The sequence below is a fragment of the Fusarium falciforme genome, chromosome 1, assembly GCF_026873545.1.
Source record: "Fusarium falciforme chromosome 1, complete sequence".
Taxonomy (NCBI): Eukaryota; Fungi; Ascomycota; class Sordariomycetes; order Hypocreales; family Nectriaceae; genus Fusarium; species Fusarium falciforme.
Window position 1 is genome coordinate 6,526,737 of NC_070544.1, and position 20,847 is coordinate 6,547,583.

The window sequence follows — 20,847 nt, forward strand, 5'->3', positions numbered from 1 at the left end:
AAGCCCGCGTCGGCCATTTACACGTATCACGCTTCACACAACGCCCTGTACGCGCCAATACCCAGCACATTATTGCAACACACTCGTCGTATTCACCGCAGCAATCTAACAATAACTCCAAACTCCGTCGCACTCATGCCCATGCCCTACTGTAACAAACTACCATCGCCGTGCGAATGTCCCGTGTCTTCGTTTACCCTGTGTTTACTCTCCGCTCCTGAATCTTCTGTTGAACTCTTCCACCGCCACTCCAACCATCTTGTATAGGAACCCTCTCTCGCTGCCTTCGCCGATTGGGATAAACGGTCCATTAGCCCCTCCCCTCAGCGCAAGGCTCACTCCCGTCCGCTCCTTGGCGATCGTCTGGATGTCCTTGAGCGGCACGTCCCACTCGCTAGTCAATCGTCGGGATCGGATCAATAGGATCCGAGCATATGTCACCATCACCACCATGTCCTCCTTGGGCAGCTCCAGGTGTCCAATGTACTGCTCGTCAAAGTATCTTCCGTTGTCCACCTGCTTCAGCCAGTACTGCCCGAGAGCTTCCCGCGGGTTGTACGGCCGCACGATGCCGTCTTGTGGGATGAAGCGCGGGAATCGCGTGCGATCCAACTCTTGCCCGTCAAACACTGTTGTTGTGTTGCGGATGCCTTCGCTGACGTTGCTGGCCATGTCCAGTACGCCAACAGCAGGCTTGGTTGCCAACCCGATCACGCCCTTGCCGACACCCTTGAAGAAGCCCAGCGCACCCTCTTGCTCAGCACCCTCCAGAGGCTTGCGCGCAAGTCCGCCCACGCCTGATGCGACGCTTGTGATGAAGCTGTTAGCACCCGCAGCAACACCGTACAAGGCGTGCTTTGGCCTGTTGCGCGCTCTTGTGATACGTCGCCGGTCTTGGAACTGCTTGTCCAGCGATGCCGCTGCAAGACCCTTGCTTAGACTGCCTGTGAACTTGGAGAAGCTGTCACTGAAGCCAAACACCGTCTTCTTTGCGAATGAAGCGGCGCCCTTTGCAATGCCCAGCCCGAACTCCTCTGGTTTATCCGACAGGATCAGGCCCTGGTACGGCTCGTAGAAGACATCCGTCACACCTGATGAGATGCTGTTGAAGAGGCCCACTGGGTTGCCCAAAAAGTCGGCAGATCCCAAGATCTTGTGAATCTGGTACATGACCTCTTGGCTGTAGTGACTGGAGCAATTCTGAATGAGCACTGCAGTTGTTACCCGCACATTGTCCAAGATGAGGGCATTGAAGCGGATTGGCGCATCGTTGACGTTACCGATGGCCATGGTCATGACGTTGAGGAAGAACATGATAGGGTTGCGCGATGAACCCTTGTCCTCAGCATTCACTCGTTCTGTGCGCATGAAGCTGAGGTCAAGTTGCATCGGCTGGATGTTGAGCACCTCAAAGTAAATGTCTTGACCAGCCTGCAGTTGTGTCGGCTCGGGAATGTCAAGATCCTCGTCGCACAGCTTGCCTTCATCGTCCACCATCGTCCAGCTGGCACCGGGAACGTTTGTAAAGTCAAGAAGAGCAAAGACGAAATCCTCGTCTAGATCAACCGTCATCTGCTGAAGCAAAATAGTTGCGTACTTGATGTATAGCACACCGTACGAGTCATCCTTGACACGGCTGATCATGGCGTGCAGCGATGGATGAGCTTCCACCTCTTGCGCCTTCTTGGGTACGACACTGGGATAGAGGATCATCGGGAAGAGACCACCGTAGAGCTGATTGTCGATCTGAATCCACTTGATCGCCATCGAAACGGTTTGGATCAGTGGAGACTCGCTGTAGCGCAGTTGGACATCTCGAAGGGTCAAGTAGGCGAGCTCTTTCATCTGAGCGTTTACCAGAGACACACCGATACCCGCAAGCTTGAGCTGAGCACGGAAAGTAGCCCCCGTGTCCTGATCTTTGACTTCGAAGGCTTCTGGGCCGGTGTTGGTCCTAGACAACGTCTTCGGCTTGTACATGCTCTTGCTGGCGCGGAAGTTGCTCAAGATCAAGGTCTGCTTCGGTCCATCTGCAGCAACATTGATGTCGATGATCTTCTGCTGCCCTGTAGAAGTCGTAAACTTCATGGGAATCTGGTTTCCAATCTCGGCCAGCTTGACATGTCGCTCCTTACCGTTGATTGAAATGATAATCTCACGGAACTTGGCTGCGGGGAAGTCCCAGGCGTAGGGCATGATGCTCCTGGGCGGTAGACGGTACCGGATCTGTCTCCAACCACTGCGATCCTCAACACCCTCTTCGTCCACGTTGGGGTTGGCTTGCCAGAACATGAACTCGGTGTCACTCTCGTTGCGCATAGAGAATGGCCAGCTCTTGGTCTCCATGCTAAGGTTCAAGAAGACGGTAGAATCCTCCATAAGAATTTCCACTCTGACCAGGAATTGCCGCTGTCCAGCCTTCGCAATCTTGACATGAGTCGTACCAATGTCGGCAATATTGAAGGGCGAAGTCCAGTGGTTGTTGACACCAGGGTAGCAGAGGCACAGCTGCTTCACCTTGGACTTTTGCATGAAATGAAGGGGCTGGAGAGCTCCTTGTCCAAGAGTGAGGTATCCAGACGAGCTCGACTCCCTGACAAGAATCTCCTCGCCCAGCTTGTTGTGCAGCACGAATCGTGGCGCGAGGGTGACAACCTTGGTCAACTTATACTTGCCCTCACCCGACTTGACCGTGATTCCCACGTGGATCTCCTTGTTCTTGTTTGGCGAGTTGAGGACAACTTCAGAAGTACTGCCAATGGCGTCAAAACTCTGGGGCTTACTCCACTCAGAATCCGCGACCTTGAGGAGTGCTCGGTTGCGGTGATCATCGCTTCCATAAGAGAACATGAAGGGCAACGCCTTGGGACGTTCCTGATCCGATGTGTCCATGAGAGGGAATTGTCCCGCCGCCGGCTTTGCTTGCTGGAGGAATCCCTTGGCGCGCACTCGAACATCCACGCCAGTCTTGTTCAGAACAACATAGGGACTGTAGACTGTGACCTTGAACGCACCACCGCTGTTGGGAATCTTGAAGTAGTGCAGAGACAGGTTCAAAGGTAGTCCTTGATCATCCTTTACAACAAGCTTGCCTTCCTTGCGGAAGTCCTCATTATTTCCAGGGTTGATGATCGAAAAGTCGCTCGCCTTGAAAACTGTGTCCTGCATGTCGATGCTGAGGAGCAGCAAGTGGGAGAGCTCAACAACATGAACAGGGCTGACACCACCCTTTCGCAGGAAGTTGGTCCAGTCCTTTCTGGTGTTCTTGTCGTAGATGCGGTACTTGAAATCGTACGGCAAGAGGTTCTCAAGTGTCACCGGCGCTGATAGCTTGATCTTCATGTACGGGTATTGCCTAGTCACATTAGAATCGGCGCGTCACCATCAAGGGAAATACTTACTTGGTCAGCGGGTTAGCCTTGTCGAAGCGTGCATGGACCTGGAAGTAGAACGGATCTCCATTCTCTCCCTTGCACACAACCTGCTTCGTAGGTCGCTTGAGCAGATCCCTCCAGAACAGCTGGTCGTTGCTCCACTGGTAGCCAAAGCCACCGTCAGGTCGAACAAGAACCCTCTTCTCAAACACAGCGCCAACTGGGGCCGGTCGAGAGTCACCAGGCGCAATCTTCTCAATCTTGAGCAGATGGCCTTCCTGCGCATCGTAGATACCCAATTCTACCGGGATCTGTGTTGCGTTCTCAACGTGTAGGGGAGATCTGAAGGTGACGTATTTGATGTTGTCCTCGGTTCCCAGCTCCACCTCAACACACAGTCGATGCAGAACGTTATCCGTCTTGGGACGTAGGCTGTAAAGATACTCACCCTCCCGATTGAGTCGGACGTTCTTAACAGGGTCGAACCCACTGCCCTCGAGCTGGATGTTGACATAGTTCTGGTTTGACTCAGTGAGAAGATTCTCTCGCATCTTCTCCCAATGCTCAAAGCTCCACGGTGCTTCCTTGCCGTCCTCCAGGCGAAGGTTGATGGGCTCATCGCTGATTGGGCTCTTGGAGTGGACAACGACATCAAAGCCAGTGTAGTTTCGGATGCGGTAGGGTGCTTCAACTCCGCGGGGCTTGTCCAGCACATCCTGCTCAGTCGTCAGGAAGTCAAACGACTTGGATGCCAATGCAATCGTGGCCGTGGTGATGGTCACGTCGAAGACCTTTTTGGAGGCAACATCGACTGAAAGAAGACCGGAGACAGTATCCTTGGCCACGCCAAAGCCCACCTGCCATGGCTCCAGGAGCGGCTCCCAGCTGGACTTGGAAAAGTTGTACACGTTGGAGTAAAGGTCCATGGCAGTTTCGGCTTTCAGGTTCGAAGACCAGTTCTCAGCAGCCGCACTGAACTTCTTGATGCCAAGATCAAGAATGGGAAGTTCGTGCACATCGCCAATCAAAACGACACGAATGCCTTCTACTGTAGCCGACAACTCCTCATATCTTCGCTGGGCAACTTGCTGAGCTTGCTGCTTTGCCTTGGAATCAACAGCGTGGCTAGGAGCATGGCTGGCTGCAGTCGCCTTTGTTCGACCAGCGATGGTAGACTGTCCACGTCCACTGGCAGATCGTTGCTTCATGCCAGCGTTGCGCAACTCCCGGGCCTTCTGTTCAGCAGGGGTTTCCTTGGCCTGCTTTGGTTCATTTCCGGATAGCTCTCCTGCTTTGCTGACGATTTGAAGCACGAGAAGAATATCGCGGAGCGATAGTCGCAGCACAAGAGGCTCAACATCCACATGGATGCTGGTGGACAGAGGCTTGGAGCTGTCCATGCTGAGCTGGATCGAGAAGTCATCGATGATTCGAAGACGAGACGTCTCGAATCTGTCCATCCGACACAAGAACATTCCAATTTGAGACACCTGGAAGGTCAGGACATGCTGCTGAGAAAGAAGCATTTGTCTGATCGAAAGCACAATCGCCTCGGAGCTCGAGGTCAGAGGGTTCGCGATGAGGATGACTTGCGCATCGACCAAATTGACTCGGAAAGCGATGCTCATCGACGGCTCTTCCTTCTTTTCCTCGACTTGAGCGACGTCGGTGCTTTGCTGCCGTGAAAGCTGTGATCGAGGCCGTGAAGCATTATCTCCCGAAAATGTGACTTGCAGAGAGTCGGTGTCTGACTCTTCGGGGGTAGTCTCAGCCATGCTCTCATAATCCATCGGGCTGCTCTCCTCGACAGTCAAACCCTCCACGGCAAACTTTTGGATAGCAAACAGATAGTCGAGTGCAAAGATGACTCGAGGGCTGTCAATGGTGGCCATAGCAATCAGGCTCTTTTCCTTGCCACCCGACATGGTCACACTCGCCATTAGCTGCTGCACTTCCTTATTCATCGATGACATGATGCGACGGAATTTGTTTGTCTCTCGGGGTCGGCTGTCGTAGATGGTAAATGACCGGATGAGCAGCTCCGCTTCAAGTGAGCCATCTGAGAGCATCCTCGTCTTGACCTTGGTCTCGTCGAGCGAGAACCGTGACAGACTTGACTTTGCAATGTCGTGGACGGGTGCATCTTCTTCGGCCATTATCAGCTCCAGTCCGATCGTGTTAATGCGGAAAACGAGGTCGAGTTTCGTCCAGGCCTGGTCAATGGAGCTGAGTTCAGGACCGAGATCGACCAGCGTTTGATCGTCGCCAGAGTCGATTTCCGTGTTGAGTGTCCGGGCGCGCTGCAGGGTCCCTTCGTCCACCGCCTTGGCCGCCTCTTCCTCATTATCGTTGCCCTCGCCAGCAAATGCTGCGGGTACTGATTTGGAGATTTCCATGAGGAACTTGACTTGGTATTGGGTAAGCCGCAGATTGAAATCAGACATGGTTCCCTCAATCTCTGTCTCAGGTCTCTTGACTCCAGACTTGTGCTCAGCATAGGTGATGTTGAACCCAAGATCGACGTGGTCGATCATCTCAAGCTCCTCGGAAACATCATCCGCGTAATGGAAGTCCGAGGTGAGCCTGATATTGCGGATACCAGCCGAGAGCTTCATCGCAATTTCGGAGTCCTCGCTGTCATCCAGAGGTGCGAACTTGTTCTGGGCGTAGATCTCACCCAGGTATGCTGTGATCAGGTCTCTCTCAGGTCGACCCGGCTTCACGACGCGGGGGAAGACAACAATGGGGGTGTTGACCACAACATCAAACTTGAAGCGGCTGGGACTTTGCTGCATTTGGTTGGCCTGGTTCATGGCAGCCTGGCGTGCGGCATTGTACAGGGCCTGCATCTTGCCAAACTTAACCAAGAAGTCAATGATCTTGCGGAATGGCTCCTCCACAAAGTTGAGCTTGACGGAACCAGCGCGAAGGAACACGGAACTATCGTATCCTGGGTATGTCTTGGAATTGTTGGCGTCAAAAGTTTCATAACGGAAGTCGGCCAAGTCATCTCCCTGAATAGTCACGAGCTGGCGAAGATGGGAGTCCTCCGAGACGCCGAGATTCACGTCATCAACAAGGGAGAGGTCGCCGAGTCGGGCAGAAATGCGCATCGTGTTGGCCCGGAGGAAGATGCCAGCGTCTGCCTTGTTGAATGATAACGTGGCGAGTCGAATACCATCGTTGTTCAAGATCAGCCTGATACTCTTGAGGTCGACCTTTACCCGGATAGAACCAGAGTTTGGTGGAGGGGTGGTGTTGAAAGAGACATCGACGCTTGCTGTATCATCATCGTAGTTGTCCAGGAGGGACTGCGGGCCGCCTGGTTGGCCAGCTTGCTGACTATCGTTATTGGTGAAAGTAACGAGGATGAAATCCAGAAGCGTCAACAAAGTCTTTCGGGTGACGATCAGGTTGATTGTCGAGACCTTGGCGGTTACGTTGGTCTCGACGCCCTCATAGACAGGCATGAACTCGGGCGACAGTGGATTGACCTTGATAAACTTGACGTGAACCAGGCTTCGACCTGCCTTGAGATCATCGCTATCGCCCGACGAGATGATGGATTTGAATTCGTCAGGGGGGTTATCCACAAAGTCATCCACTGTGACTGAGCCAAGTGAAACCTCGGCTGCCATGTCGTAAGGTCTTGTGTAAAACTCCAAGCCAAACCGCTCAGCGACCAGTTCAACCAGGAGAGAATCGGGCTTTCGTTGGTCAGGGTCACTCCGATAAAGTGAACCCTTCAGGGTGTCAACCTTGAACTTGAACTCGAAGATCCTTTGCTGAATGCGAAGCTGCTCAACACCGCCTCCATCGTCCGCGTCCTCAAAGTTGTCGTCATCTTCGTCCATATCGTCAAGCACGACAGCAGTTTGGGCCATGAACGGGAACGGCGTGGATTGCCGCCTTTCACGATGAGACTTTCTTCGGGAACGATTAGACGCCGTGCTCTTGAGTCGAGGTCGAGACTGCTCCTTTTGTCCCTCCGACTGTGGTTCAGGTAGCGATGGTTCACCAAACTTGGGAATCGCCACATCAATGATTCTCATGAGGTTCTTATACTTGGAGTCCGAAACAGTGGCGTGAAGCATCGGCAAGTGACCTGAGACCTTGAACTTGGTCAGGTTGGGGGCCTTCGGGAGGATCGAGGTTTCGACGGTGAAATCGACATTGATCTGCTCGACAACGTGAAGCCGGGCCTCATCGTCCTTGTCAACAAGCTGCGCTTTGGTTTCCTCAATGGATGGTCCAATGAGAACTTGAGTCGATGTCAGTTTGACAATGAACTTGTCATACATGACCGATTCGAGCCGCTTGAGATCTTCGTCGCTGTACGACTGTTTTTGTTTGGACTGGATCTCTTTCATGGTGTCCTGGTCGACAAGCTGACTGTTGACATGAATGTGACCAGCATCAACGATCAGACAAGTCGAGTCCTCTGTAGTAATGCTGACAGGCACTATAATCAGGGGTGCTTGAAGATCCAGCTCGGCGTTGATGGTCTTGTGTTCCTCAAGAGCAAACTCAAGACCAGCTCGAGTCTGTTCCCGAATGCTCTCAACAGTGGCACCAGCACTCTCCATGAGGGCGGTGATAGACTCCATATGACGCTCAGGGGGTCTAAAAAAGTCGGCAATGCCGACCACAAAGTTAGGGTTCCAGATGACCTCGAGAGGCTTCATCTTTCCAACAACAGCAATGTCGCCCTCGCGTTCGAGCGGGTTCTGTTCGACCTCGAACTGGAAGAAAGGGTCTTCCTCTGCATTCTCGAGCTCGGCCAGCGAGAGTCTTCGCCGCTGCTTGACATCAGGAGCATCCTTGACCCTCACAATCTCGGGGTAGAGTGTGTCAGGAGTGGTGCCATCGTTGACACGCAAGCCACCAAGGCTGACGTTGGCAAGGAGAGAGTCCTTTCGCTGAAGAGCCTTGGCCTTGAATACGTCAAAGTGTAGACTAAGCAAGTCCGATGCGTTGTCGTGGGGGTTTCTCTTGAGAGTGAAACTTCCAGTGCTAAGGGAGGTCTCAATGCACATCTTGATAGCTTCTCGCGGTACGTCCACCTCATCTGCGAGAGCATTCTTCTCGTCCCAATCGATGGCCTCATAAAGCTCCTGTCGCTGTTCCTCAGTCATCTGTGTGTTCTCCTCATTCTGCTCGATCGTCTCTCGGGGTTTGGAGCCCCACACCCACGAGAGCCAGCCTTGTTGGTGTTGCTCCTGTTGTTGTGGTTGCTTCTTGAGAGCCTCAGCATTTTCCTTTTTGAGCTGGTTGCGGGCCAGAGATCGCCAGAATCGCAGATCTTCATAGCCCAGTTTCCACTCAAGGGAGTTTATTGCATCAGTGTCCTCGGGAGACATCTGTTGCCCTTGTTTCCTCTTCTTGAATAGCTCGATGTATTTTTTCCTGTCATCACGACGCTCCCGGAAATAATCCCAAGACCACTTTCGGTTGCGCTCATGAATCTTGGATAACACCGCATTGCCGGCAAACTGTAGCCATGCACGGGGGTCTTCCTTGGGCCTGACCCCCTTTGGTTGCAATTTCTTGTACTCTTGGTGACGAATGAAGTAGTGGAAAAGGTCTACCATCATCAAGGCGTCTCGATACTGGTCATCATCTAGGACAAGACCAATCTCTTCGAACAATAAGTTCGCCTTGAATTTGGGCACCTTGATGTCGCCTGATTTGTCGAGCTCAATCTTGGCTTGTCCATTGACAGGCTTCAGAATGAATTGGTGACTGGTATTCTTCTCGGCGCCCTTTCCAATCATCTCCCTGAATTTTTCAACGATCTCATCGTGTGGGAGCATCTCTGAGGAGGGTGTTGCGGCCTCACGGCCAGTTCCGAGTAGTGTTGAATCGGTATTCCAGTACACAGCAAGTGCGCCCAAAGTAGCCAGCTTGTGGGTGACGGAACTCGAGTCCTGGATAAAGGTGGGCTTCCACTGGCCGTCTGTGCTGACGGCGCTGAACTCCTCGAGGGTAACGCCCAGGGCGAATGGGTGTCCTGGTGCTGAGATGGAGTCCTCATATCGAATGTGGATATTCTTGACCGTGACCTGGAGGTTGTCGACGATCTTTGTAACAAGGCTCTGCGTGAAGCTCTGGCTCTTCTTTTGTTCCTCCTGGCTCATGCCTTCCTGGTTTCTCTCCTTGAGCAACTCAGCGCTGTCCAGCTTCTCCATCTTGAGTCGCTGTTTTCTGCGCTCCTCCTCCTCTTCATCGTATTCAGCCTCCTCCTTAGGGCTGGCCAAAAGAAAAACGTCTTCGATAAAGACCTTGACGGGGGCGCCGCGCAGGTTGGACCAGGGGATGATGAGGGTGAGCTCGCCGAGGTGGCCTTCCATGACATTGATGGGAAGCTTGAGCTGGTCGAGAGCCTCACGGCGCAGCTCTAGGTTTCGTAGTTTGACATCTCCCGACCAGATACCGACTTTGAGCTGGGCAGGATCAAAGTTCTTGACGTACATGCCCAGAAAGCGGTTGAGCAGGCCGGCGACGAGGCCTTCCAACATTCTGGCGGCGGTTCGGCCGTAACCCGGGCCGGGGAAGTAAAGGTAGGATTCGTACGAGGTATTTTATCGGAGCGTCATCTGTCGCTGAGCATGCGTATCGTGGACACGGGGTGCCATCCGAGGTCTCGGTGGACTCTGGCAATTCGAAGCTCGGCGGGGAAGATGAAGCGGGGGTAGGGTCGGAGACGGTTTCGAATAACGGGAGGGTTCTAGGGGTAAACGGTATGAAGGTATCGCGGATTGTCCCTCTCGCGTCGTGTGAAGGATCAAGGATGGATGGATATGGTTGCGTGTGCGTGTTGCCTCTGCGAGCGTGAGAGAGTGACGCAGCACACAGACTCTGGCCGGAGCAAAAGTGGGAAGCAGCACCTCGGCCTTGGGCTGGGGAGGGAATGGTGTGGCGTGTATGACGCTGTTACCATTTCAAGCGCCCAACAGCCAAGAAGGTACTTGGTACCGCGCAGTGCCAGAGTGGGGATCCAGGTACCGGACTGGTCTGTGGTGGGCCTCGAATTCAGTGCTGTCGAGCCTGGCTGTTAGGGAGCTTTGGCCAGCGTTTCAGGCGCTAAACAGACCTGGGGGGAGGAAGCGGAAGCCAGCACTTTAATAGGTAAAGGTGGGGCATCGGTTTCTCGTTGATGACGGGCGATTCATGAGTGATGAGCTCAGGAGGAATGAAGGCATTCACTACTTTGATAGAAATTGGATCATCTCTATACTATTTTGTGTATATATTCATTTCAACAGCTGCATTCCATCTCAACCTGCAGGTGGCCCATCTGCAGTCGAGTTCCTTGGTGTTCATCAAGCCCACTTAAAAGCTTTCCCCAGAACGAACTCTCATGACGTCACGATAAGCAGCTGCAATCATCACATCGCGATCATGGCTTTGTGTGACAGGAGCAGGAACACAGGCTTTGGCGGGTCCCGGGCGGGAGAGGCACGCGTGTGACAGAATTCAATTGTCGAAAAAGCAAGCACGGGGGTCATGGCCATTACGTAGATACCCATCTTGGCCGTTTGGAGAAGCTTGGTTGAGCTCTTGTGCCTGCCTTTCTCCATCAGACAGCTCTTAGCGCAACCATCTTCAACTTTGACATCTCCCTCTTTCAAACACCTCGCTCTCTTTGCGTCAAGCTTGTCTTACTAGTCGTTTGGTTCAGCTCTCAGGCTATCTGTTTAGTCGTCAGCTCCATTACCTCCTCGTCCATTGCTCGCGTGCCCTAAGTTCACCGTTCGTACTATCACCACCACCATCACAAGAGAGCTCATCAAAGTAGCTTCTCCACGCATTCGCCATGTTCCGTACCTACTCTCGCTCTATATGGCATCTTGCCTCTGGAGCGTCTCCTAGTACAGTCAAGCTCGCAACTCAAACATCTCCTCGATTCGCAATTGCTCCTCTCCTCCGTCAACCAGCTCGTATTGCCTTCTCCAGCAAATCCGACAAAGATAACAAAGACCCTCCTCCTTCTTATCGAACTATCGATCGCGAGGCCGAACGTAAGCGCGGACAAGAACTGCTAAAGTCAGATCCAAGCAAAGTCTCGTCCCAGAGCTCAGTGCGCCATGTTATCGAGGAACCTCAAACACCTGCAACCGACGAACATGACATGGCCGGCGAGCTGAAGCATGACATAGTAAGATGATCAAACCTTTCTCCTTTAATATTACTGACTCGAATCACAGGACATTGTCAAAGACGCATTTCGATTCAAAAGCGTTCCCCGCGAGTCGCACATCCTTGGTCTTGCTGGCACACTGCCATATATGGGAACATCTCTCACCACCGTCTTCCTTGCCTGGGATCTCAATAAACAGTGGCCTAGTGGAAACGCTTTCTACGATACCATCTTTGTGGACCACGAGACAGCCAAATACTTGTTGAGCATCATCGAACCCCTTCAACTTGGATATGGCGCTGTGATCATCTCCTTCCTGGGTGCGATCCACTGGGTGCGTATCTTGGTGCGGAAATTGTCCATACCGCATGAGCTAACGAGAACGTCCATTAGGGTCTTGAGTATGCTGAGAAGCAGCCTCTCCGCGAACGCACTCGTTTCCGCTACGGCATGGGTTTGGCCGCCTCCATCATCGCCTGGCCGACTCTCTTCCTGCCCGTCGAATATGCCCTCACAACCCAGTTCATGGCTTTTGTTGCCCTCTACTTTGCTGACTCTAGAGCCGCCACCCGTGGCTGGGCACCTCAATGGTACGGCACCTACCGCTTCCTCCTGACTGCCATGGTCGGCCTCGCCATCTTCATTTCTTTGGTGGGCAGGGCCAAGATCCGCCAGGGAGACTCCCTCAGCGGTCACGGTCTGAGCGACAACTTTTCAAGACCTGGCATCGCTGATACCAAGACCAACTGGACCAAATTGGAGGAGGAGGAGAAGGAGCGTGTGAAGAGAGAAAAGAAGAAGAAGGCCAAGGAGGATGAGAAGAAGAAGCAGGAAGAGATGCAAGAGAAGATGAGGAGCGAAAAGGGCCATGACCAGGCCAAGACAGAGGCCGAGGACAGTAACAAGGGTGAGGAGCAGAGCGAGAAGAGTGATGAGAAGGAGGACGGTCAGGATAAGAAGGAATCCGAGGACCAGGAGAAGGAGAGTGAGAAGAGCAATGATAAGGGCAAGGGCAGCGATGAGAGCAAGGACGAGGAGAACGAGAAGAATGAGGAGAACGAGAAGAATGAGGAGAACGAGAAGAATGAGGAGAACGAAGAGAAGAAGTCCAAGGACAAGGATGAGGGTTCCAAGGAGCAGGACGACAACGACAAGCCCAAAGACACCAAGTCCAAGGGCGGGAAGAAGGAATAATTTGCATCTCAACACCACGACTGGATGACGGCGGAACAGCCATGTATAACAAGTAGCGATCAGCGGAGTTGCCTGATTTCTTAGTGCTTTTTGTTCTCAGATAATGCGAGAATGACAAGAATATTCGATTCATCAAGACTTTGACCACCATCTTTCAACAGGCACTAGATGTTCAAGAGGTGACTCTCCATTAGTAGACAGGTTCAACATTATATAGACAGTGCAGGTTCATCAATATGATGCATTAATCAACTAGGTATCTCTGACCCGCCGCGGGTATTGCTTCGCAGAATCCCAAAGCAGCCATGGGCCTTGTGTATAAAAACTCTATCAGACCCCCTCGAAGTAAAGCAGATGGTGGTATTGAGTTCCAACGCCGTAGTAAAATGCAACCCAGAACCAAGACCTTGTCTGTCCCAGATCCATACCACCCCAGCTTTTTCCGCGATGAACCACCCAAAATATCATCATCATTACAAAGTCTTACAGCAAACGGATTCGTACTTTGAGCTTGTTAGTCTATCAGGGTCGAGCGAGCCCTTGCTTAGCCTAGGGAAATGTCAGTGTCTGGAGGCAATGTCTCGTCAGAGAGTGGATTCACCTTCATCTGTTCAATTCGGGCCTTCAATTGGCTCGTCACCTCGGCTGCTCTTCTCCAGCTCTCAACACCATTGCCACCTGTTGGCTGGGGCAGTGAAGACATTGGTCGTTGGGCAATGCCAGATGAGTGGTCGTCATCGCGATAGGATGCAACGTTTCTGAAGCCTCTAGCCGGAGAGCCGCGGCCTGATGATGCCGAGCTGCCAGCATATCGCATCTCGGGACTCAACTTGTTACGAGGAACCATGGGCTCGCCATTCTCCTTTTCTTCGGACATGGTGCTGGTCATGCTCATTCTATGGCGGCTCGCAGACCCAGGTCCATTGTCTCGGTAGACATCATCGTGCGTGGGCGAAGCAAGGCCGGGGCTGTGCATTCCTTCGGCCTCGGCGCGGCTCAAAGCCCTCTTGAGTCGTTCAAGTTCACGCCTCAGTCGATCGTTAACCTGCTCGGTAGCCTCCGCATCACTCCTCGCTCGCACGAGTTGTGTCTCCTTGGCCTTGATGCTTAGCACATCTCGTGTGTGGTCCTCGATGAGACCAGCGTTCTGGTTCTTGAGCTCTTGAATCTCGGACATGAACTTGCTTCTCTCTTGGCGCATCTCGTCAACCTGGCGGAGAAGTCGCTCATTGGCTGTTCGCAGCTCTTCGAGTTCGGCACGGTCCACGGCGGACATGCCAGTAAGAGGCGGGGGTGAGGCTGGTGTAACTGGGCGTGGCGCTGCAGCAGGCTTCGCAAGAGAGCGGCCAGCCAGTCCACGGGAGAGGCCAAGACGAGGTTGAGGTACCGGTGCTGGCTCATCCTCGGCGGGCATGACAGGGGCTGCAGGGGCTCGACGAGGGGAGCCAGGTCCGCCCAGAGTCCTCTTCTGAGGGCCTTTGAGTCCAGCAAGACCAGGCTTTCCAAGTCTAGCTGGTCCGCCTGGTCGAGAGGTAGGCTGAGGGGCAAGAGGAGGGTCCTCAGGAGGCATCACAGCAGCGGCAGGAGCCTTTTTGGCCATCGGCCTCTTACCACCACCCATTACCTTCTTGGGCGGAGCCGCCTTAGGTGCAGCAGCAGGCTTAGGCTTCGGCTTCTCCTTGGCCTTGACCTCAGCTGTCTCGAAGAACTCCTTGACCTTGTTCTTGCGGATGTCGTCCAGGCCTTCAAGCTGCGGCGTCATGGCACGTTCGCCAATAATCTTCATGACGGTACCGAGAATCTCAGCACCACCATCTCGAAGCGCAGGACTCGACTCGGATAACAGCTTCTTGCCGGACTCGCAAATGGTGGCTTGCTCTGGCTTGCTAGGCACATCGCGCGTTGTTCGCAAGCATCGGATCAAGAACTTCATGGTGCCCTCCTTGACTTGAGGGTTCTTGTTGCTCAGGTAAGCGGTGATGTCCTCAAGACACTCAGTCAGGTCAGTAGAAGCAAAGACGCTATCAAGGGCGGCACCCAGAGCGTCGGCAACTGTGGCCTTCTTCTCCTTCAGGCGGTCCATGATGGGCTGCATGACGGTGGTGCGGTACTTGGCGAAACCCTTGCGCAAACCCTTGGCCAAAGCTTCGATACAGAACGCAGCTTGAGTAACAACCGCAACATTGGCGTCCTTCATGCACTTGGCCAGTCCTCGAGTAATCTCGCTGAAATCCGTCTCCTTGATTCGAGGAACATTGAGGGCCTGGTGAAGGCCGTCGACAGCTTCCTTTCGATCCTTCCATTTCGAGGAAGCGAGCAGGTCGCTAAAGTTGGGCGGGATCTTCTTGGTAATGTCTTGAGGCTCTGCCAGATCGAAGGCGTCCATCTCACCGACATCCTCACCCTCCTCCTCGCCTTCCACGCCCTCTTCGCCACCTTCGGGTGCAGCATCGATGGCTTCTTGTTGCGATCGGAGCAGACGTTCTTGCTTAGGGGGGCCCTCAGCCTTGATCTTCTCGAACTGCGCCTCCAGGTCTGTTTGTTGGGTGGGCTTCAGGTCACCCCAGAACATGGGCTTCATAGCCTCCCGCAGCCATCTGTAGAGCTCTACCGTGAGGTTCGTGGCTTCAGCACGGACATTCTTGTCGGCAGCACCGAAAGCTTTAGGGAGAGCCTTGAGAACAGGCTTAGGATCAACGATCTTGCATCCGTAGTTGTGGAAGATTTGTGTGAGGGCGTGAAGGGTCGCGGCGACGTTTTTGGGGACCTTGTTTGACAAGCCTGGTAGCATGTCCTCGATGACAGGCCCAGCGACATCGAGTTCGATGTAGAGGAGCAGAGCTTCGATAGCATTCTGCTTAGTAGCGGCTCGGGTTGATGAGAGACACTTCTCGACAATAGGAGTAATGGTTTGGTTTCGCGTCCTCAAACAGCAGTCTCGTCCACCAAACTTAAGGAATGCGCACAAGGCAATGATAGCTTCTTGTTGGGCGGCGACGTTCGAATCGAGGACGGCCTTATTCCACAAGCCAGGGTCGTTCAGAAACGGTCGGAAACACGGATCGGCTTCGTCGGGGGACTTCTCGAATAGCTTGGCGGCTTCTTCGTATGCTCCTTTTCTCACCTTCCAGACCTATTCATGCATCTCGTCAGTCGGGAGCTTCGTGGGGGAGGGGTTTGAAGCGCGTACCTTGTGGGGGAAGCGGTCCTGCAAAGGGATGGAGCTATAGTCATCTTCGTCGGCCATGATTATGTGGTTGTCGGAGAATTGGTACTGCGCGGAGCTCGAGAGGGGGTATCTTTCGGGAGGAGTGTTTCGTTTCTTCTTGGGTTTTAAGGCCTGGACTATCCATGCGATTAGCTTCTGGAATAAACGGGAACGCTTCGGGGCGTCCATATTGGTTTAGGGATTCAAGGAGCCGTAGCGGGCAGAAGCCAGAGGCTCCTTTTGTACGAAGAATGAACATACCAAAGAATCAAAGCGATGGGTAGAGTGGCGGGTATCAACTGGAGGAGAGGCGTTCGGTGGTGGTCGCGTGGATAAAGGAGGAAACAAAGCGACTGCCTTGTTCTTTCTGCAGGAGGCAGCGACGGTTAGTGAATGCGGGAAGGTGCCACAAGAAGAACCCAAGAACTTGAAAAAGTCCAAGTCTAGAAACAGAGGGTCCAAGAGCAACAGATCAGTCTGACACTACTGGGCACCAAGCAGGTACTGTAGCTATCGCCAGAATTGGATCCTTGTTGTCGAGACGGACGAGCGAGGCTCTTGTTTCGTTTGTTGGAGTGGAGGGGAAGGAAGTGGAAGTCAACAAGCGCCTGTCACCTGATGAACAGGGGTTGAGGGGCTTGGAGCGGGAGATTATGGGGAGTCAAGGGGACCTACTGTGATGGATGGACAGCAAATGCGTAGTAAGCTGTCGGAGAAAAACAAAAAGAGTTGTGACAGTCAATGGCAGGTTTCGTTTCGGGAAAGGAGGGGTTCTATCAGATATTAAATCGAGTAAAATGCGGTGCCACTGACCCGAAATCGCTGCCCTCCATTGGGGCTGTTGTGTTGTCCTCCGGTTGCACACCATTTATTGACGCCCAATCTAGCCCATTGCCCCAGAAACAGACGCAGCCACACTCACCGTTGCAAGGGTCAGCGAACATCAACAATCTTCATGTCAAGTTGATCATGTTTGAGATATGCTGTCCGTATGTGAACAGGAGATCATGACTAGAACAAGGAAACATCGGCCTTGGACATTTATCCTCTTGCTAGTACATGATTTTATGTCCGCAGACGTGAAAGCTTGAACGCTTCAATCTCAGCCACAATTACCGACTTTGCCCATGTGTAACATTCCTCCACGCTGCACATACACCAACAAAGCTTTCGGAACGCTTCGAGGAACGATTTGGATGACGTCTACAATTTGTACCAAATCAAGTATTCCGCAAGTTTCATACTTACATCTCGCCCTGCTTTCAGTTGCGTGGCAAAGATATTCATCTGAGTGTTGACGTGGCTGATGAGGCCCCATATCCGAATACCAGGGACCCTTGGCTGTCAGACAGCCCATGTTGGTGATTGCCACACTGCTGACGGATATCACAAAGACTGTTATGCTAAGCACAAGCAAATGGAGAAACAGTATTTCAAAGCAAAAATATGATTATCAAGTATTGAAGTTCTCATACTGCATTGAGAAAAACATGTAATGACTGGTCATCAGCCAATATTGTACTCTTCAAGCTGGTGATGGAGATGATACCTGGCAGGCAGCAGTCACGTGCGCATTGATAAGATAAGAATTTTCTGGCAAGCATCGTCATGTCTGAGCTTCAAGCTTGGCCGATGCTTCTGCCTTTCGCGTCGCGGGTCCTTCTTCAACACTACTAATTGTGCGCTTTCGCGCTAGACACACATATCACCAGCATCGCGGGCGTTCTGTTTCGAAATTCCCACCATGGACGGGTCTGCGCGATCGTCATTTGATCCCTCGCGACTCACCAAAGCCGCCGCCGCAGAATACTCCTCCTCCGCGTCTGAATCCGAAGATGAGTACCTCGCGCCTGGACTCGACGCCGACAACGACTTTGGAGACTTCAACCCTCGAAAACGGCGGCGCGTTGGAGGCAACAACAAGGAAAAGGCAGCGCTGGGTATCTTCGGCTCCGACAGCGAGGACGATGGCCCCGCTAGGAAATGGAAGAAGACGACCCTGAGGAACAAAGGCATGAATTTTGTTTCAACGGGCGCGGGCAGCGACAAAGAAGAAGATGCCCAAGACGAAGATTCCGAAGACAACCGACCAGTTTTAGGAGGCAATGCCATGGACGAAGATGACGACGAGGACGAGGAAGAAGCGCGCGGTGTAGGACTTGGATTTGGAGCAGCAAGAGCTTTCGGGCGCAACGACGATACGCAGAACTCGAGTCGAAGTGGGAGCGCCGACGCGCCATCATTCCCGACCTTTCGAACCCGTTTCGATGGAAAGAATCCCCTCGGCATGGGCTTTGTTCCATCCTCTGCAAACGAGCCGGTGCTCAAAAACCCACAGAACGATGGCTCTCCAACGCCACGTAACAAGCCTCAACCGAGCGCCTTCGGTGCCAAGGGAAAGGTCAATCCCAAGTCTTTTGGTGCTCGAATGATGGCAAAGATGGGTTACAAGGAGGGGCAAGGTCTGGGTAAAGAGGGCCAGGGACGAAATATCATCATCGAGGCACACCTTCGTCCACAAGGCAGAGGTCTAGGTGCTGTCAAAGAAAAGTCGGAACAGGAGCGTCAGGAGGAGAAGCGACAAGCGCAGCTACGGGGCGAAGTTGTGGTTGATTCCGATGAGGAGGAAAAGAAGAAGAGACGGAAGAAGGCAAAGGCCAAGTCACTTGGGGCTGCGTTCGACAGCGCAGCTAGTACGCCGCGACGTCAGAAACCAAAGTACCTTACTGCAGAAGAGCTCAAGGCCGCTGCCCCTGGCCTTCATATCCCAGATGCATTCGCCCCAATCCTCGACATGACAGGGCCGGGTAGCAAGATGCTGACATCAACGAGCGGCATCATGACACCAACTACGGGTACGGCGACACCAGAGTCTTCGGAGGTTATCGAGGCAAAAAAGCTAGTCAGGAGAGCTCAGGCCGATCTCTTAGCCTTTTCCGACGAGTGGAAGAGCTTGCAGGAGAGAAAGACATGGATCGACTTGGAGCTGAAGGAGAAGGAACAAGAGATGGACGATCTACGGTCAGACTTTGAGAGGTTGCAGGTATTCTCACAACTTGTCAACGGAGAGCTTGCAACAGCCGACTGGGGCCAGGTCATCAGTTGTCTACAGAAAGCCCTCGAACTCAAGGCCGCAACCGCCGAGATCACCGACATCGCAGTTGCAGCCATCCATCCGTTCCTTCGGGAGGCAGATTGGGATCCTCTGAAGGAACCTACCCGGTTCGCTTCAGAGCTCAAAGGCCTACTACCCCTATTTATGCCGACAAAATCAGACCACCAATCTCTGGGCAAGTGGCAGTCATCGGCGGTGAATGAAGACGATGTTTATCGCCGCCATCACAAGTCTACAACTCCATACGAGAGTATGATGTACAAGAACTGGCTTCCCAAAGCCCTCGCTGCGGTTCGTTCTTGGGATGTCCTTGACCCAACACCCATGCTCAGCATCTTGGAGGCTTGGGATGATCTTCTACCTCCCTTTATCCGCGCGCAGTTCATCGACAACATCGCTCGAAAGTTGGAGACGGCAGTGTCGGATTGGAACCCAAAGAAGAGGCGTCAAAGCCATCTCCCGCATATTTGGTTGTTCCCCTGGCTTCAGTACTTGCCATCATATCATCTGGATCCCAAGGGCACTGGCCTTGTGGCCGATGTCAGAAGAAAGTTCAGACAACTCATCGATGTATGGGAGTTTGAGCGAGGCCTCTTCCCAGGGCTCACTGACTGGGAGGGTGTTCTTGGAGACCAGTGGCGTCCGCTTGTCATGTCGCACGTCCTGCCGTCCATGGGCAAGTACCTACGTCGGAATTTCCGCGTGGACCCTGCCGATCAGGAACCTTACCTGCCGGTGCTGACGGGAATCCTCAAGTGGACGCCCATGCTGGGTAGACGGGTCATCGCCGAGGTGCTCATGCAACACTTGTTCCCCATGTGGCACAAGAAGTTGACGGAGTGGCTCGCCCTCGACGAGGCTGACTTGAGCGAGGTGGCCGAGTGGTATGGATGGTGGAGGGGTGTTTTGCCCCAGGAGGTCGCCGAGATGAGATCCGTAAAGTCCGAGTTTGACAAGGGACTACGGGTGATGGCCAAGGCGGTTGCAGGAGCATAATAGACGGTCCTCATCGTTAGCTTCAGGGCCGAGGAGGACATGGGAACATTGTCTCGGTGGTATCAATCATGTTGGTAGAACTATGCCCAAGTCATAGAATATGGAATAGGGGTTCTCCGAGAGGGCCTGGTTGATCATCCACGCAGCTGTTCGTCTCCTGTCTCAGTGCCAACGCCTTGACTCTGCTCAGCTTCGGCATTTCCGTAGAACGACTTGTCCGAGTCTTTGCCTCCTGTTGTCTGATACATTGGGGCAACACACGAGGTTGGTCCGAGGAGTTGGTGCGGAATAGGGGTTCTTCGCCATCAGCTTCCACAAGCCCCTTTACCAACGCCTCTCAAGACATGGCGTAAACAAGAGCTGACAGATTCAACTCCAACTTCCATGGAAATTTCTGCTTTCTCATTGTCTTGTTCAACTTTCCCATCTCGGTCACTCTCATAAGCGAATCTGATCGACGCCAGTGGCTTTTTGGTCCAACACTGGCGCTGTCGATATTCAGAAGAGTGGCGTCAACTACACCTGCAGGAATAGAAACTCTGTGCAAGCTCAACTCTGACATCCATGTCTCGTTTTTCTCTCTGTTGCTCAAGATCCAGCATTGGAAATGCACATGTGGAAATTGTCGTCTGACGTGAAAAACGTGTCGTTCGGGTCCGGAGACTCAGAGGTGATGTTGAGGCGGGTGTAACATTGATGAGATGATGGAAGTATTCGCGAACTGTGAGGTTTTAGATACCACGACGGAGTCGCCGTGTGTTGTTTTGGTAGGTGAGGGTAATTGAGATCGTCGCGGGTGTGCGAGTTGAACGGAGACATG

General features: G+C 53.1%; 4 protein-coding genes across 4 annotated transcripts; 2 read left to right on the plus strand and 2 right to left on the minus strand.

The window, feature by feature from the left end:
* Window positions 1-204: 204 nt before the first annotated feature.
* Window positions 205-9,892, minus strand: NCS54_00188800 (Vacuolar protein sorting-associated protein; the record flags this gene model as incomplete). Its single annotated transcript, XM_053147503.1, has 2 exons — window positions 205-3,355; window positions 3,402-9,892. The coding sequence occupies 2 exons, from the start codon at window positions 9,890-9,892 to the stop codon at window positions 205-207; spliced, it is 9,642 nt and encodes a 3,213-aa protein (XP_053003478.1).
* Window positions 9,893-11,190: 1,298 nt separating this feature from the next.
* NCS54_00188900 (Hypothetical protein) lies at window positions 11,191-12,708 on the plus strand (the record flags this gene model as incomplete). Its single annotated transcript, XM_053147504.1, has 3 exons — window positions 11,191-11,532; window positions 11,582-11,848; window positions 11,908-12,708. 3 exons carry the CDS (start codon window positions 11,191-11,193, stop codon window positions 12,706-12,708), a joined length of 1,410 nt encoding a protein of 469 aa, XP_053003479.1.
* Window positions 12,709-13,230: 522 nt separating this feature from the next.
* Window positions 13,231-16,105, minus strand: NCS54_00189000 (Hypothetical protein; the record flags this gene model as incomplete). Its single annotated transcript, XM_053147505.1, has 3 exons — window positions 13,231-13,257; window positions 13,310-15,841; window positions 15,899-16,105. The coding sequence occupies 3 exons, from the start codon at window positions 16,103-16,105 to the stop codon at window positions 13,231-13,233; spliced, it is 2,766 nt and encodes a 921-aa protein (XP_053003480.1).
* Window positions 16,106-17,660: 1,555 nt separating this feature from the next.
* On the plus strand, window positions 17,661-20,027 carry NCS54_00189100 (G-patch domain-containing protein; the record flags this gene model as incomplete). Its single annotated transcript, XM_053147506.1, has 1 exon — window positions 17,661-20,027. One exon carries the CDS (start codon window positions 17,661-17,663, stop codon window positions 20,025-20,027), a length of 2,367 nt encoding a protein of 788 aa, XP_053003481.1.
* Window positions 20,028-20,847: the final 820 nt, after the last annotated feature.